This window comes from Macrotis lagotis, chromosome 5 (assembly GCF_037893015.1).
Source record: "Macrotis lagotis isolate mMagLag1 chromosome 5, bilby.v1.9.chrom.fasta, whole genome shotgun sequence".
NCBI lineage: Eukaryota > Metazoa > Chordata > Mammalia > Peramelemorphia > Peramelidae > Macrotis > Macrotis lagotis.
In genome coordinates this window covers 60,398,802-60,415,905 of record NC_133662.1, presented here as the reverse complement: position 1 = coordinate 60,415,905, position 17,104 = coordinate 60,398,802, and the positions used below count along the sequence as shown (strand labels likewise).

The 17,104-nt window shown below is 37.8% G+C and overlaps 2 protein-coding genes across 3 annotated transcripts in view; one reads left to right on the top strand and one right to left on the bottom strand.

Moving 5' to 3' along the window:
- DDX43 (DEAD-box helicase 43) overlaps nucleotides 1–17,104 on the bottom strand; it is a 29,839-nt gene that overhangs the window by 10,800 nt on the left and 1,935 nt on the right. The window contains exons 2-3 of the mRNA XM_074237323.1: nucleotides 16,655–16,710; nucleotides 14,823–14,952 (exon numbers count right to left, since the gene is read on the bottom strand). Of these exons, the coding sequence (XP_074093424.1) occupies nucleotides 14,823–14,952; nucleotides 16,655–16,710 (186 nt within the window). The remainder of the gene's footprint in view (nucleotides 1–14,822; nucleotides 14,953–16,654; nucleotides 16,711–17,104) is intronic.
- Nucleotides 1,351–17,104, top strand: part of DPPA5 (developmental pluripotency associated 5) — a 91,096-nt gene continuing 75,342 nt past the window's right edge. Inside the window, exons 1-2 of one of the 2 annotated variants that reach the window (XR_012478611.1) lie at nucleotides 1,351–2,075; nucleotides 3,569–3,709. The gene's annotated coding sequence lies outside the window, so the exon portion shown is untranslated. The remainder of the gene's footprint in view (nucleotides 2,076–3,568; nucleotides 3,710–17,104) is intronic. The other variant, XR_012478610.1, reaches the window with a different exon arrangement.

The window sequence follows — 17,104 nt, the reverse complement described above, 5'->3', positions numbered from 1 at the left end:
GCTTTCATGAATATGTTGTCTTCCATTTACTAATAAAGAGAAAACTCTTCAACATAAAATGCCTTTTACTAGTTCAGTATGAAATTTTGGTCATGATTTCTATATGTTTTTTAATGTAAAGAGTAAGTAAGGTAGAAAATAATAAACATTCCTTATAGCTGGGATTTTTTTTTTTTCAGAAGCATTTGGGTTTAAGAGACTTGTCCAGGGTCACACACTTAGGAAGTCTGAGGCTGGACTAGAACTCAGCTCCTTTTGACTTCAAGGCCATGATCTATCACTATGCCACCTAACTCTACCTTTACAGTCCCTCTCCCCACCAAGAGGTGAGCAGTAGTAAATTATTTACTAATCATAGTACTTACCTTGCAGGGTTGTGAGAAAAGCACACTGTATAAAATCACTATATCAAGTGTGAATCATACAGTTATCCTCTTTCTCCATTTTAATGGTTCTAAGGAACAACTCTTTAAATTAGCAAAATAAAATTTTCAATTCTCATGTTAAACATGCATGTGTGTGATGCTAATAAAATTTTCACTGAGTCAGTCCTCTAACCTGGGTGTGACAGAGCAGGCTAGAGACAAGTGAGACAGTAATTAAGTAGCAGTTTCACTACAAGGAACAGATTTGCATATCTCAAGATTATTCCTGTTTGGAACCCTCCACTTTGGTATAGTGGAACCAAATATTATGTACATGATCCTAAAGGAGAAGGTGGATCACAGAACAATCAGTTTGAGTGGTCTTCCCAGGAAAAACTCACCAATACAGAATAATACAACAATTATAGCACAACACTCAAGTAGGACAACACAGGTGTCCCCAAGTCCTATGGGAAATGGTTAAGTTGATCGTATAATCTTACAAGTACAATACTATTTTTGCTTGAGTACAGATCAGGTTATATCAATACCAATTCACTTCACATTAACACAGGAAGGTACAGGTTGGGGAAAGAATGAAGGCCCTGTAAGATAGAAACGAATGGCTCCAGCTGCTTTGTTCTCACTGATGCCCAGGTCAGAGTCAGCCTGTGAAAAGGATCTCTAGAAACTAAATTATTATTATTAAATTCATTACACATATCATTAATCAATATAAAAATTATAATTCTCTTGACATTCCCTCCTTTCAGCCAATGGGAGCAATGAGACCCTAATAGGCTGATGATTTTCAATTACCTAATAGATATGGAACAGATTTAATGTCGTATTTACAAAACTTCTTCATTACAGAAAAATGTGTTATAAAAGGTCAGAGGAAAATAGTTATGATAAGACAGAGGAAAAAATCCCTTAGTTCTGTTTGATTCCAGGCATGAGTCTTACCTAAGCCAATTGTGTTGTCATAGAGTGTTGAAGGAAAGGCTTAAGATTCACCACGTGAGGAATTTTTCCTTCTCCAGAAAGGAACAAGGAAATAGAGCAAAGAAGATTTTACATTCTACCTAAGTTCTGACCTAGGTCAACCTCATAATCTTTCTCATGCATAGATAGATATCCACCTTAGAAGTCCTCAGACTATTACTGGCTTTATGACAATTCAGATAACCATCCCAATAACCAAAACTAAAAACAAATTATAATTCCAGGAATTTTTATCTTTAAAAAGCAAAAATTTTACTTACTATAACTTAAAGTTTGAATATCTTTAGGCATTTAGGAAAGAAAAACAGCTATTTCTATAACGATTAAAATTGGGAGTACTGTAGCATGAAAAAGAAGTCCTAGAGGGAATCGCTGCAAACCTCAGGCCTCGCCCAGTTTCTTGGGTCTGGGGTCTCTATCAGGTGTGAACTTCTTCTTGGATGTCAGCTGCTTCAGACCCTACTTGATTTTCCAGGTCAGGTCACCTTTGAGCTGCTCCACAATCCAAGTGAGTGGTACTACCCCTTTAAGGTGTGAGGTCATCCAGAACCTGGCAACAGCAGGGGTGGTGTGCAGAGCTTCAAAGGGACATTCCACCATGGCTTCAAGGAGTGTTTTCAGAGCTATCTTTTCCAGTGGATCCAGTCACCAGGTTGGGTCAAAGGTGGAGTCTTGGTTGAGAGCTTTTAAGAATAGAACTGCAAGGTAAGTTGGTAAGTCTCTGATACCTACTGTGCCAATCCAATCCAATCCAATATTGCAGGAAGGAGTTTTTAGCTGTTAAGCTTCCAATTTATAGGTAGCGGCATTGAGTATCCTATTACTATCTCATAGGACCTGAGCTAATGCCAACCAAATGGTCTGAATCTAAGGCCCAGTGAAGGGGGCCAAGGGATCTCTCCAGCCTCAAAGAATTTAGAAAGGGAGGTCTTAAATATCCATTAACTCTTTCAATTACTCCTAAGGGTAATAGCACAATAGGTGCTGAGTAATTAGCCAGAATAAAAGCAGTTTGGTATGTAATTTTTTAGGAGCCCCCATAATGAAATGCTGTTTTCTAAGAGAATTTTTGCCACCCTAGAGGCTGTGGCAGTATGATAGGGAAACACTTTTCTATCCACTGGGAAAACATACTTTATGTTTTCACATAAATATGAAAGCATATTTATAACCAAGGGCAGGTGGCAGTTGGATAAAGTTAATCTGCCAAGTTTCAAAAGGTATTATCTCAGAGAGAAAACTATCCTTGATCTGGCTTCAGCAGCTTGAATGCATTTTACTTGGGGCTGATGTGGGACACATCTCATAGGCAGTGAAGACAGCCCTGTGCAAAGTCCCCCAACCAAATTTGTAAGCCACCTTCTACTAGTTTGTTAGGTTCCCAACAGTTGAATGAATGAAAGGTGTTCCATAATAGGGAGAGAAGTTCTTAAGGAGTTCTTGAAGTCTATTTGGATCCACCCACAGTCCTATTGTCTTATCAAGGTTACATCCCTCCTTCCAAAGTCTTTCCTGGTTTGTGATTTAGCTGCTTGGTAAGCCAAGTCATTTTTTATGGGCATGAATGTCGTTTTCTCAGTTGTGACCTGTAATTTTAATTACTGTCTATGGTCTGGGGAAGTAGTAAACAGTTCCATAGATGGGAAGCTTGTTTCTGATTTTTATTGGGTTATCCTGATGAGGCAAGGAAGCCCCCATGTTTTCATAACATCTCAAAATCATGAGCTACTTGAATGCATACCAGTTGTCAGTATGGTTATTAATTGTGAGGATTGGAGTATAGTTGAATCTGTGATCCAGGACATGTTTTAGCCAATACCTGCTTTTGTGTGTGATACATGCGCAAAGATTGTTCCATTACAGTTCTCCATGAACCCTGAAGATTGATGCAATGCTAGATAAGGACCCTGAGAACAGAGAGAGTATTCAACTTGGGAAGAAAATATACCTGAAACTATTATACCCAGTTATGCAGGTACAGAGACCAGTACCGAGTTAGACAAAACAAATCCTGTACCCAGAACGAGGGAAAATAGTGCAGAGGTCTGTGACCAGATCAAAGGGTACAACTCTCAGAAGCTTGCATTTTTGATTACATAACTTTTGTGGTTTTTAATCTTTAAATATTCTGACTCTCTGGACAATAAACAAACTGCTCTCCTGCATTGCCCGCCTGTCTGTGTCTTTTCTCTATTCAGCTTTACACCAAAGCAATGGTGGCACAGGTCACACCAATTTTTGGCACTCAAAATTAAAGGACCTAGCACTCCAGAGGCTGACAAGACTTTCGATGGAGAAGTCCCCCTGGCCAGCAACAAGGAAGTCCTCTGGCACTTAAGGTAAGAGGAAAGCTTGGCCATCTTTAGCATTATCACTAGTTAATCTTTAATAGTGGTTATTTCTTTTCTAAATGGCTTAGTAATTGCTCATAATTTTCAGGCTTACACAGGGAGTTAGATTAAGCTGCAAAAATGGCCCAGGAATATTCTAAACTGGCAGAATCATGCATGAGTTTTGAAAATGGTGCTCAAAGAAAGGGGATTATACCTCACACAGAAACAAATTCAGGAGTTCTTAAGTACAGTGTTTCGTTGTTCTCCTTGGTTTCCCAGAGAAGGTACTTTAAATTTACATAAATGGAAAATAGTGGGTGAACAGATGACAGAATATCAGGCTCAGGTAGGGTCAGAGGATTATCACAGATGTTTTTTCTTTATATAACATTATTAAATCTGTCTGACTCCTCCTGAGGAATTTAGAGAAAGCAGATGCTTTGAGCAAAGCACTCAAGTAGAAATTTAAGAGACAAGAGACAGGAAAGAAAGAATCCTGAGAGTTCCAAGGGGTTGGGGCAATGTCCACCCCTACCATCTTGCCCAGAGGTGGCTCCTAAATCAACAGCCAGGTCTTGTTTACAGCAAATAATAGACCAGGCATATAAAGACAAAGAAGAATATCAGAATTCAGAGGAAGTTCACTTTTTTATCCAGTAATTGAGACCCCCTAATCCTGCCAATCCTAATAATCCTGCTGTAAGAATTTATCAAACTTTACCTTTGGCCATATTAAAAGAGTTAAAAAGGCTGCTACGGAGTATGGACTGACATCACCATACATATTATCACTATTAGGTCATACAGCTGGGGTACCTTTAACCACCATTTGATTGGATTCAATTGGCTAAAATATGTGTCTCTCCAGGGGACTTTGTGCAGTGGCATGTAGAGTTTCAACATAACTGTTCAACAGGCATTCAGAAATTTTGAGGCACCGGGAGTCCAGGGAGCGAGGCATGATCAGTTGGCAGGGACAGGCAATAACAGCTTAGTGACTCAACAATTAGGATACCCTCTTGAAGTGTATGAACCAATTGCTGACTGTGCTCATCAAGCTTGGAATCGTTTACCTGAAAGGGGAGATTACTAAAATTAATCAAGGGGCTACAGAATTTTATGCGATTTTATTGCAAGACTTAGAATGACTATATTTAGATCGATAGGAGGAGACCCAGCAGCAGATATACTTTCGCAACACATGGCCTATGAAAATTGCAATGCTGATTGCTTAAAGGTATAAGCAGTTTAGGAAGGGAAACCCCAGTAGAAGAAATGATTAGAAAATGCTTGGAAATAGGAATGTCTACATTTTGTTACATGATGGTTGATCTAATGGCTGCAGTGGGAATAACTAAGCTTTCTCAAAAAAAAAAAAAGGATATGGCATAATTTCAATGTGGGGAAAAGGGCATTTAAAAAGAGATTATAGGGCCCATCGCCAAAATAATCAGAGACAGGATTTTATCAGGCCCCCAAATGTTTGCCCAAAATGTAAGAAAGGTTTTCATTGGGTTTCAGTGTCATACCACCCCATAGTCCAGAAATTGGAGAAAGGGCCAAGCCTCAGGCTCCATGTACACAACGGGGGCAATGGCTTTGGGGACCCTAGGGGCCCCCCTGTCTTATGTTTCGCACCAAGACCCTGAACCCATGGAAGGAAGATACACAATGATATACACACACACACACACACACACACACACACACACACACCCCATTGTTAAGTACAGGTGGAACAGTCTTTCACCTGGAGAGGCTAGAGAGATTAAAATGAAACCCCTTCCAAAGCTTGACCCAGAAAGTATAGTATTGGTCTTTCCTGGTCCATTGGCACCTTTTACACACCTGGGAATCTCACCACAAATAATACATAATAACTTAGATGGCCCCGTCACAGTTATCAATACTGTAAAATTTTTTGTGTTTTTCACTCTGTATGATACATTTAGACGTTAGTAATTAAGTCAAAATGCCAACCACATTCCTCCATAGATAATTTTTGGGTACAACAAGTCACTGAGGATAGACTTGTATTAATTTTAAAAGTAAATGGAAGACATACAGGGTATCACTGATACAGGGGCAGGCAAATCAGCAATCAATCAGGCTCAATGGCCTTCTCAGTGACCAACACAAGCCAGTAACTGTGGGGCGTGTGGTCAGTTCAACAGCCTTCTATTAGTTCCCACTGGTTAACTTGGGAAGCAGAGGGAAAAAGAGGAACTTTTAAACCTTGTGTTATATACCCTCCCTATTGCACTTTGGGGGCAAGATATTTTACAGGATATGAAAGTGTCTTATACAATCTCATTTTTAGCAAGGGCCATTACACATCAGCTGCCCCCCCCCCCCCAACTAAAACATGCTGGGCCCGTAACAAGGAAAAATTGATTCCCTATATGGGTGGAGCAATGGCCTCTTTCCACTGAAAAAGGTATCATAGGTATCATCACAAGATATCATAAAGGATCAATTGGCTCTTGGGCATACAGAACCACCTAATAGCCCACAGACTCTCCAGTATGTGTCATTAAAAAGAAATTGGGAAAATGGAGAATGCTTACAGATCTTAGAAAGATAAATGAGGCTATGGAAACTATAGGTTCTTTCCAACCCAATCTTCTATCACCTACCGTGATACCTAGGAACTAGCCATTGTGGGTTATAGATTTGAAAGACTGTTTTTATGCTATAAGAGTATAACCCCTTAGGGACAGTAAGTATTTTGCATTTTTGGTACCCAGTGTAAATTTTAAAAAAACCCTATGAGAGATATCAGTAGAAAGGTTTATCAGGGCATGAAAAATAGCCCAACCATATGTCAGAAATGTGAGTAGAGATTCAGAACCAGTTAGGCAAAAGTATTCTGAATGGATGACATTCTCTGTGCCCATAAGGACATAGAGACTAGAGAGAATTCTAGATGAAGCCAGACAAGAATTGGAATTAAGGAATTTAAGTAATTGTACCTGAAAAAAATGCCCTTACCTCGGATATATGGTGGGGCCAGATATGATAAAGACATAAAAATTGCAACTGAGACAAGATAAATTGCAGACTCTTAATGACTTTCAAAAATTAATGGGAGGGGCGGCTAGGTGGCACAGTAATTAGAGCACCAGCCTTGGGAGTCAGGAGTACCTGGGTTCAAATCCCACCTCAGACACTTAATAATTACCTAGCCGTGTGACCTTGGGCAAGCCATTTAACCCCATTGCCTTGAAAAATCTAAAAAAAAAAAAATTAATGGGAGATATTAATTGAGTAAGAACTATAGTAGGAATCCCAAATCATGATCTTTCTGATTTATGTGATACTTTAAAAGGAGACTCTGATTTAAATTCTCCTAGGAGTCTCACCAAAAAAAAAAAAAAGTGAAAAGCAACTTCAGCTGGTAGAAGAAAAAAATACAGAAGGCTTAATTACAGAGATGGGATCCTCATAGAGGATATGAAATTACAGTTGTGAATACACCACAAACTCCTATGGGATGCCTTCACCAACAAAATGATGTTATTGGATGGATATTTTTGCCTTAATCTAGGAAATCACTACACACTTAACCAGACATGGTAACTATATTAAAAAGAAATGCTCTTAAAAGTATACAATTACCAGGTATGTATCCTATGTCATCAAATAGATGATCTATTCAGAGAAAACACTGAGTGACAAATTCTTTTAGCAATGTCTCCAGGTATTACAGATTAGACTTCAAAATTGGCAAAATTCATGTGCAGTGTGGATTATCACTAAAAGAATAAATAGTTTACCTATACAAAGTGCAATCTCAGTCTTTACTGATGCCATAAAAAATTATTTAGCTTCATTATTATGTCCCTCAGAACATAGCAGAAAAAGGATTATTCACACCTTTTGATTCTACATAAAAGAATGAATTATATGCGATATTATGTGTATGTCATGAGATAAAAACACCCTCTCAATGTTGTATCAGATCAATATACAGTAGTAGTAGTAGTAGTAAAAAATATTGAAAACAGTCCTGATAAGGGATCAACAGAACAGGATAACTTAATTATTCCAAGCTTTACAAATGCTTTAAGATCAAGACAAGAGAAAATTTATAAAATGCATATTCCCTCACATACTAATTTAGCCAAACCAATTGCTAAAGGGAATTCAATTGCTGATAGTTTGTTAACCATAACTTTTTGTGAAACTCAGCAGTCACAGGGAAAGTTTCATCAATCTGCAAATATGCTGAGGAAACAATTTCATATTACTAGGGAGCAGGCCAGACAAATAGTTTTTTTCATTTTTTCTTCAGACAAATAGTTAAAGGACATCCAAACTGCTTCCTAGTTCTTTCAGCTTCAGTTAGTGTATTAATCCATGAGGACTATATACTATGGAAATTTGGCAGATGGATGTTACATACATCCCACAATTTGGAAAACTTAAATATGTTCATGTTATTATATATACTTTTTCTTCTTTTACTGTAGCACTCCTATAACTGGTGAAGCATCTAGACATATTACAGAGCATTTACTTTTTTGCTTTGCTTTCTTGGGAATTTCAAAACCTATGAAAACTGATAATGAACCTGCATATACCAGAATGAAATTTAAACAATTTTGCCTTGAATATAAAATACATCATGTTCTTGGTATTCCTTATAATCCCACAGGACAAGCTATTGTTGAAAAGAGGAATAGACAAATTAAAACTTTGCAAAACAAAAAAAGTGGGGGGGAGAAGTCACCAAGATCCTTAGTGACTCAGGTACTATTTACTATAAACTATTTAATGACAAATCAAGAAGGAAAAACTCCAGCAGAAAGACACTTTAAAAGTAACAAAACTAAAAATGTTATTAGACACAGACTCCACAAACACTATGGTGATGTGGAAGGAACCCAAGACAAGGTATGGAAAGAACCTGATGGATTAATAATAAGGGGGTGAGGATATGCTTGTGTAGCCACAGGTCATGGTAAAGAAACGGTCTGGGTCCCAGAAAGAAATATCTGACTTATCCAGAAAAGTAAAGGTGCACATCCAGGAGATCCTGAGGAACCAGCAAAAACAGAGGTCTAGCAGACTAGAGAAGAAAAAAATCCACTCATACTGCAACTTACTCATGGGAGGTCTCATGGTGACAAAAGGCAAGGAGCCAAGATGGACATTTATAAATAACCCACTTGGGGTTAGAGTGACTACTTGGAGAGAAAATTTTCCAGAAGTTATACTTCAGGGTAATGGCTCTAAGGCATTTATTAAAGAATTTAATGTTGTGGGAACAGGGAATATTTCTGCTCCTCAGGCAAAAATTAATTTACAGGGATGGCTAGTGAGATCCTGTTTGTTTTGGGAAGAGATACACCTCAAAATTTCATCAAATTAAGAAATATCACTCTGAAATTTTTCATCCCATCTACAATTTGGACAAATTTATCAGAAGACAGTGGACCATACTATAATCTTTTCATGTTACGTATACCTAAATAATATTACTATTTATGCTTCTTTACCTCTGCATCATAGTTCTAGGCCATTGTGTATTAATGGATCTTTATGGTGTAACAATTCTTTCATAAACCCTTCTCTCATACAATGTCAGGCACCATTTAGGAAAATGTATGTGAAAGATGGAGTTGAATTGCAGACTTGGATAAGCCAAGATGACAAACACCTGACATCACAGAAGGGTGGGTCTGAGGGTTACCACTGACATCCTGACAGTCAGTTGTGGAAGGCAATGGCAGAACTGGTACCAGTGAGCATGGGAGCAGGACACAGGCAGAACAACTTCAGTGCCTGGGTGTGGGACTATGGCACTATGCAAGTGTGTTTAGGCAACAGTCCTGCATTTATGTTTAGAAATGGACTGATTAACAGAACTTTTGAAGGGTCCAAGTTACCTGTCTTAACTACTGTGACTGCATGTATAAGGTCCTGATGTTAGGAATAACTTCACTGTATTCATTATCACTAGGACACACTTCACACTTATGCCAGTGAAGAAAAAGGGTTGGCATTCATCTCCAGCAGATGAAGTGTTGAACCATCTTATAGATAAAGGGAATAATGCAGTATAAGTTCATCAAGAAAAAAGATATGTTAGTTGTATAGTTATGGGTGTAGTGATGTTGATAAGTGGCATAATGTCCTCTGTAGATGTAGCCATGTCTATGTCTACAATGCAAAATCAGAAGGTTGAAACAGTTTATAGAAGAGTTAAGTAAAAAATGTTACTAAAGGATTTCAAATTCAAAGCAGAATTAATGAGGAATTTTATCACGTTAACAGGTTTGGATACAATTGTGGCTGTTGGGAAAGAACTGGATGTATTAGAAATAAGAATGAATATGAAATGTGATTATAGATATACTCAATTTTGTGTAACACCTGTATTGTATAATGATACACATTATGTTTGGAAAAGAATTAAAGATCATCTGAATGGCTTATGGGGAAACTCCTCTGTTGCATTTGATATGGAGGATTTAAGAAAGTTAGCTAAGGACATGGAGGATGCCAGTACTAGGGACCTGATGCCTGGATTTGTGGCCAAAAAAATTGTATAAATGGTTCAAGAACAGCAATCCCTTCACTTTTATTCCTCATTGGCTTATGACAGGTGTTCCCATTATAGTAGCCATACTCCTACTGCTATATAGTATCTCACTTATTAATGAAACTAATTGCCAACTTTCACAAAGCTGTCTCTGTCCAGATGCATTATCTGCATTTGCAAAGCAAGTAGGGGGGAAAATGTGAACATTGGAGTACAGTTTGAATCCGCAATCCAGGACATATTTTAGCCAACACCTGCTTTTGTGTGATACATGCCCAAAGACTGCTCCATGACAGTTCTCCATGACTGTACAGACTCCATGCAATGCTATATAAGGACCCTGAGAACAAATGGAGTTACCAACTTGGGAAGATAATATGTCAAACTCAAACAGTTATGTAGTTGCAGAGACCAATACCGAGTTAGACAAAAGAAATCCTGTACCTGGGACATGGGAGAATAGTACACAGAGGTCTGTGCACTCAGATGTAACCCACCCTTCTGTGATGTCAGGTGTTTGTCATCTTAGCTTGTCCAAGTCTTCAATTCAACTCCATCTTTCACATACATTTTCCTAAATGGTGTCTGACATTGACCAGATCAAAGGGTACAACTCTCAGAAGTTTGAATTTTTGATTACATAACTTTTGTGGTTTTTTAATCTTTAAATATTCTGACTCTCTGGACAATAAACAGATTGCTCTCTTGCATTGTCTGCCACCTGTGTCTTTTCTCTATTCAACTTCTCACGAAAGTAGAGGGGGTTGCTCCCCACAATCCTTTTTCCTCTTCCTAACTAGCTAGTAACCTGGAGTTCAGTTTATCATGCTGAATGGGCATCAGGTATTGATGAATGGGCATCAGGTAGTGATGAAGTTTCAGCCACTTCTGGGGTTGTGGTGATGCCATAACCAGCAACCAGGGCTCCATCCTCATTTCTGAGGCAGGATCCATCATGTACCCATCAAAGTCTGCTCTTTCTAAAGGAGTTTCCATCAAGTCCTCTAGGAAGAAGTGGAAAAGTAAAGTATGCACATATAGTATGCAGAATGGTCTAAAGTCACTTTTTTCCTTCAATTAGATGGAAGGCAGGATTGAGTGTGTTTACACCAGGTTTATACATTCTCTCCTTTCTCGGGGGTGAATAAATCTATATGGCATATGAAACCCAAAAGTTGGAAGGAACTAGGAGGACAATCAGATGGAGGGAGAGGGTTAAAGAAGGTGCTAAGGATAAGGACACAAGGAAGTGGGCCTCCAGGGTCTCAAGTCCATCTAGGGGTCTCAGGGACCCAGATAGAAGGAAGAAAGGCAGAGATCCTTCCAATAAAAAGGGAAAGTGGTTCTGAGATATGGGCTACAATGGTCTTATTAACAATCACCACAACTGAGATACTCTAGATTCCAGGAGAGGGAAAAAGGGAAGGCAGAAGTTTAAAACAGAGTGTGGCACTGGTGTCAACTAGAGAAGACAGCTCTTGTGAGGAGTCATCTTCAAAAGGAATTATGGGGATTATTACAGGCATAGCCTTTGCCACCCTTCCTTTGCGTAGTCATGCTGAATGATTAGGACTGCGGAAAGGTTCCTTCATTCCTTCCTGGAGGGTTTTCTCAGCCAGTCTCCCTTACCTGACTAAGACAACTCTGAGCTGATACAGATCTGGATACTTGGATCTGTATGAATACAGGGTAAGATGGAATTGCTCAGCAAATCTTATGGGATCTTCCCCAGAGTTAGGATACTCTTTGGCAGTTCTCCCCATTCCCAGGGCTTGAAACCACAGGTTCTCATCAAGCTCCTATCTAGCACTCTGACAGGGAGCAAGAGAAGCTGGGGAGTCTTTTTTGGTAAAGGTGGGTATATTTTAGGTAGTTGGGTAGATTAGCGATTATTAAGATTTTCAAAAGATTTAAATCTTTTCTTTCACTAATTCTTTTCAGACCTATACTCTTTCCATTGTCTGAGAATTATTCGTTAAAGCCGCCCCTCTCCCAAGACAGAATTTTCCTTATACATCATTTTCTGCCTTAAATGTTGTCATTTGATTTTATTCAAAACTGCTCTAATGGGGCCAACAAAGTTTAGGGTCCTCACTAGTCAAATCTACCCAATCCTGGCAGTATGAGAAATAGTCAGGACCATATTTCTTTCACATTTGAAATGTACCCGATCTTTCTGAGGCTTGCCAATAGGAACTGCTGCATCTTCCCTTTTAACTTTCCCACACAACTGTCCCATTTTAAAGGCATACACTCAGAAGAGAATAACATCACTTAACTAATAATTACACACAATACAAGCACATTATAAAAGGGGATATAACAACACAAATACACACACAATCCACATTGTGCTAGCAATCACTTGAATTACAAGAGCTAATATTCCACAACTCCACAAGGACCATTAAAAAGATGCTAATTTCAACCAGTTCAATGCACACAAAAACCAACTGGGTAAGTAATTCTTATTAAAAAATTTACACATACAGCAAATAAAAAAAAAAATTTTAAAAATTAAAGAAAAAACTGTCAATCTGTGTGCAGAAAAACACAAAGAGGAGTGGGAAGTTGGAAGTGTTGAACTTCATGACAGATGAACTGGGTCTCTGCAATTCATTTTCCAGTGGACCCAGTCTCAATTAGACACTGGAAAGTTCAAGGCTGTCTTTCACAACCACATCCCTTAGAGAACTACTGTCACCAATTAATATTAACAGAATTTTTACTGAACTAGTCTGAGTGTAACTGAGCAAATCAGGGACAGAGTGTCAATAATGAAATAACAGTTTAATTATTTTCATTGCAAGAAATAAGGTTTGCAAATCTCAGGATTACTTCCTTGATTGGAATTGCTCCATTCTGCTATAGAGGAAGCACATATTCTATACATAGAAGAATCAATTTGAGTGATCTTCCCAGGACAAACCCACTAATGCAGAGCAGTACAATTAAGCAATCATGGCCATGCAAATAGGACAACATAGCTGTCCCTGAGTCCTGTGAGTATAGTCTAGGGAGTATATAATTTTTGCTTGAGTACAAAACAGGTCATGTACCAATTCACCTCACTTAATCCAGGTCAGGGAAAGAATGCAGGCCCTGACAGGATTGAAATGTATAAGCTCTAGCTGTCTTATGCTCATTGATTCCCAGACCAGTACCTGTGAAGAGGATCTTTAGAAACTAAATTATTATTTATTAAATCTATTACACATATATCGATCAATATAAAAAATCATAAAGCACTAGGTGGTGCAATGTTTAGAGCATTGGCCTTGAGAGTCAGGAGGATGGGAGTTCGAATCTAGCTTCAGACACCTGCCACTTACTAGCTGTGTGACCTTGAGCAAGTCATTTAACCTTGATTGCCTTGCATTCAGGGCCATCTCCAGTTGTCCTGACTCATATCTGGCCACTGGATCCAGATGACTCTAGAGAAGATAAATGAGGCTGGTGACTTAACACTGCACCTCCTCACTCAAATTCAATTCATGTGCTTGTCATGGCATCACTTCCCTGACACCGTGGTCTTCTTTGTAAATGAAGGACAAACAAACAAAAAAATAAAAAAAAAATCACAATTCTCTTGAACATTAACAAAGTCAGGTTTTCTCTCTCAACTAATTATATGTATCTCACCAATGGACTATATATACATACTACCCAAAAGATAATATTGTTCTGAGAAAATATGGTATATGAAAACTCACTGAAAAACATAATAGCAACTCACATTTTTACAGCATTTTAAAGATGAAGTATGCCCATAAAGAGTCCAGTAAGACAGATTGTACAAATATTGCCCTATTACATTCAGTATCAGTCAAACATCTCTCTCCAATTTCAGAGGTCAACAAGACCAACCCATTTTGAAGGAACTTAGGTTTAGGTAGGCTAAGTGACTAGCCCTAGGTCAGAGGTGATCAGATCACAGACAGGATTCAAACCCAGGAAATCATCACAGAACATATTTCTGTTTTTCTATCCCTCCAAAGCCTAAAGTACTACTATGCATTGTGGGCTTAATGCTTATTAACAAATAAGTTTGCACAAAAAGTAGCTTACATTACATATAATTTTACAGTTTTACATATTACATAGACTTAACAGTGCATTTTTTAGAACAGCCAAAATTACTTCATCTAAGGAAGCTAGGTGGGGCACAATGGATGGAGCACTGAATCTGGAGTTGGGAAGTCCCGAGTTCCAATCTGCCTTCAGACATTTACTAGCTATATGACCGTGAGGAAGTCAGGCTCTGGTACAGTTTCCTCAACCATAAAAAGGGACAAGGGCACCTAATCTGGAAGGGTTGCCGAGATCAAATACATAAGTGCTTATTGCCTGGCATAACAGTAGGGCCCTTAATGAATGCCTCTTCCCTCAGGCAAGGAGTAAAGACTAGAGAAATTGGGAAAGTCTCTGAAGACTAGAAATTCACTGGAATTTAGGTGTGGGGAAGGAGTAAATATGATAAGTTGTTAACATCCAATTCATTTAATGGCCTTTTCACAAAGGATTCTGTTAAAGCACATAAACACATCTGAAGTATAATATTAGCTTACTCACCAGTTTTTGTGTCCTCTTTAGAAAACTTTTCTATTTTTTTTACTATTTCCTCTATCATTAACTTAGCTGATTTCTGGTTCTCCTTGTTGCCATATATTCTGGTTTCTGACTCAAGATCCCCCTTTATTATCTAAAAATACAGAGATATCAATAATAATAACTTTATATACCCACAAGTCTCCAAATTCAGAATGGTAAAAAATGTAAGTAAATATAAAATACAGGTGTTGATGTATCTGGATTATCAAGGTTCAGAAGTTATTTGGCTCATCTCCTGGATCCATATTCCAACTTCATAAGACATATTTCTCTAAAAATTGAGCAAATTAATTACTTGCTGGGCCCCCAAATAAGGTCTAAATTCTCTAATAAAGTAAATGTCAACAGAACTGTTCCATGAAATAAATTTTAGATTCAAGATGATATGATGGTCAATTAAGATAAGAATATCATTTCAGTTGACAAGGCAATAATAATAAGACTTTCCAAACAAAAAGCTTTCCAAAGGGTCTTTATCTCTCAAGTTAGGTTAAAGGGAAAATAGAACATCCGAATCTCTTTCTCAAAGCTGTATATTGCTCACCATCTAGAAGAGTAAGGGATTATATAGAAACTCCATGTGCCACTGACAGGGTACCTGACTAGACATATAAGCTTAAAATTTTTTTTATATTGTTTCTTAATCACCATAGTATCTCATTCCATGTACCTCATCCTTTCCCCCTCCCAAAGCATCATCCTATATGACAAATAGTTCCCCCTGCCAAGAGAAAAAAAACAAAAGTCAGTACAACTGAAAAATTCAGTAAGGTCTGAAAATATATGGGTATGTTTAACACTTTAGACCTCCTTCCTCCACAAAGGAGTGTCTCGGGACATCTTGTCATAACTCTTCATTTAAGTTCTAGTTGATCTTTATAAATTTTTTTATATTTACTCTTTTTGATGTATCATTGGTCTTTCCATTTACACTGTTTTAATTCTTGTATAGAATTGATTTCTTGGCTCTGCTTGTTTCACTCTGCATCAATTCCTATAACTTTTTCCAGGCTTCTCTACATGTCTTACAGGAGAGTAACGTTTCATTACATTCATGTACCACAATTTGCTTAACCATTCTACAGCTGACAGGCATCAGCTTTGTTTTCAATTCTTAGCTAATCACCAAAAATGCTACTATAAATATTTTGGAGTACAGGGGGACTTTTTTCCTTACTGATGGCTTCCTTGGGGTCTAAATCTAGTGAGTGAGTTTCTATTTCAAAAGGGTAGGGACAATTCAGTCATTTCATTTGCATAATTCCAAACTGGTTTTCCAAAATTGTTATACCATTTCAAAGACAATGTATAGATAGACCTTCCCACAACCCCTCCAACAAAGATTATTGCCATTTTTTTGTCTTTTTGCCTATTTGCAAGGTATAAGGTGAAATCTCAGTTATTTTGATTTACACTTCTCGAATTATTATTGATATAGACCATTTTTTCATGTAGTTGTCATATGTCCTTAGGTAAATTTTTGAGTTTCACTCATAAAACTATTTCTGACTCAAAAGGTGGTGATGAGGAATTCAATGGCAATAAAATATATGAAGGCAACTTGATGACTGCTGTAAATATGCTAGGAATTACATGACAAATTATTTAAAGCAGCAAAGCTAGAATCAAAAGTTCCCAGTTAAAATTTTGCTCGTTTCACCAGCAAATTTATACCAATTCCTTTTCTGTTCAAAGTTGCCACGCTTCAAAGAATATCCACGACAATTAGATTTTGTGAAATCCTATGTCTAGTTCCAGAGTTTCCATTTCAAAATGATTAAAAATTACCTTACCTGAATTTTAGAACCCGTTGATTCTTGAATTTCCTTTATTTTTGTTCCACCCCGACCTGTCAAAATATTTATAAATTATACAAAATAAGTATGACTGATAAGATTTGGATAATTTATTGGGTTACTTATCAGATGAATTTAAGACTTCCAGACTAAACTCTAAGAACTTTCTACTTTCTCCTTCCTGCATCTCACCTTTATGCTTAACTGGATACTCTGTTCACATAGAAATGTTTTTTTTTGGAAAGAAGGAACAAACATTTCTCTCAATCATGACCAGTTGAAATAAAGATCAAATGTGCATTTGCTGAATTGGTTTGCTCCTCCCCAAACCCAAAGGATAAATTCCTTAAGACCTGAGGCTTTTCTTTCTGTAGCTCTAATTGCCTAAACTGTGCTTTCTTGAAAAGTTGGGCTGAATAATTGCTTGTTGATTGGACTGGTTAAGGG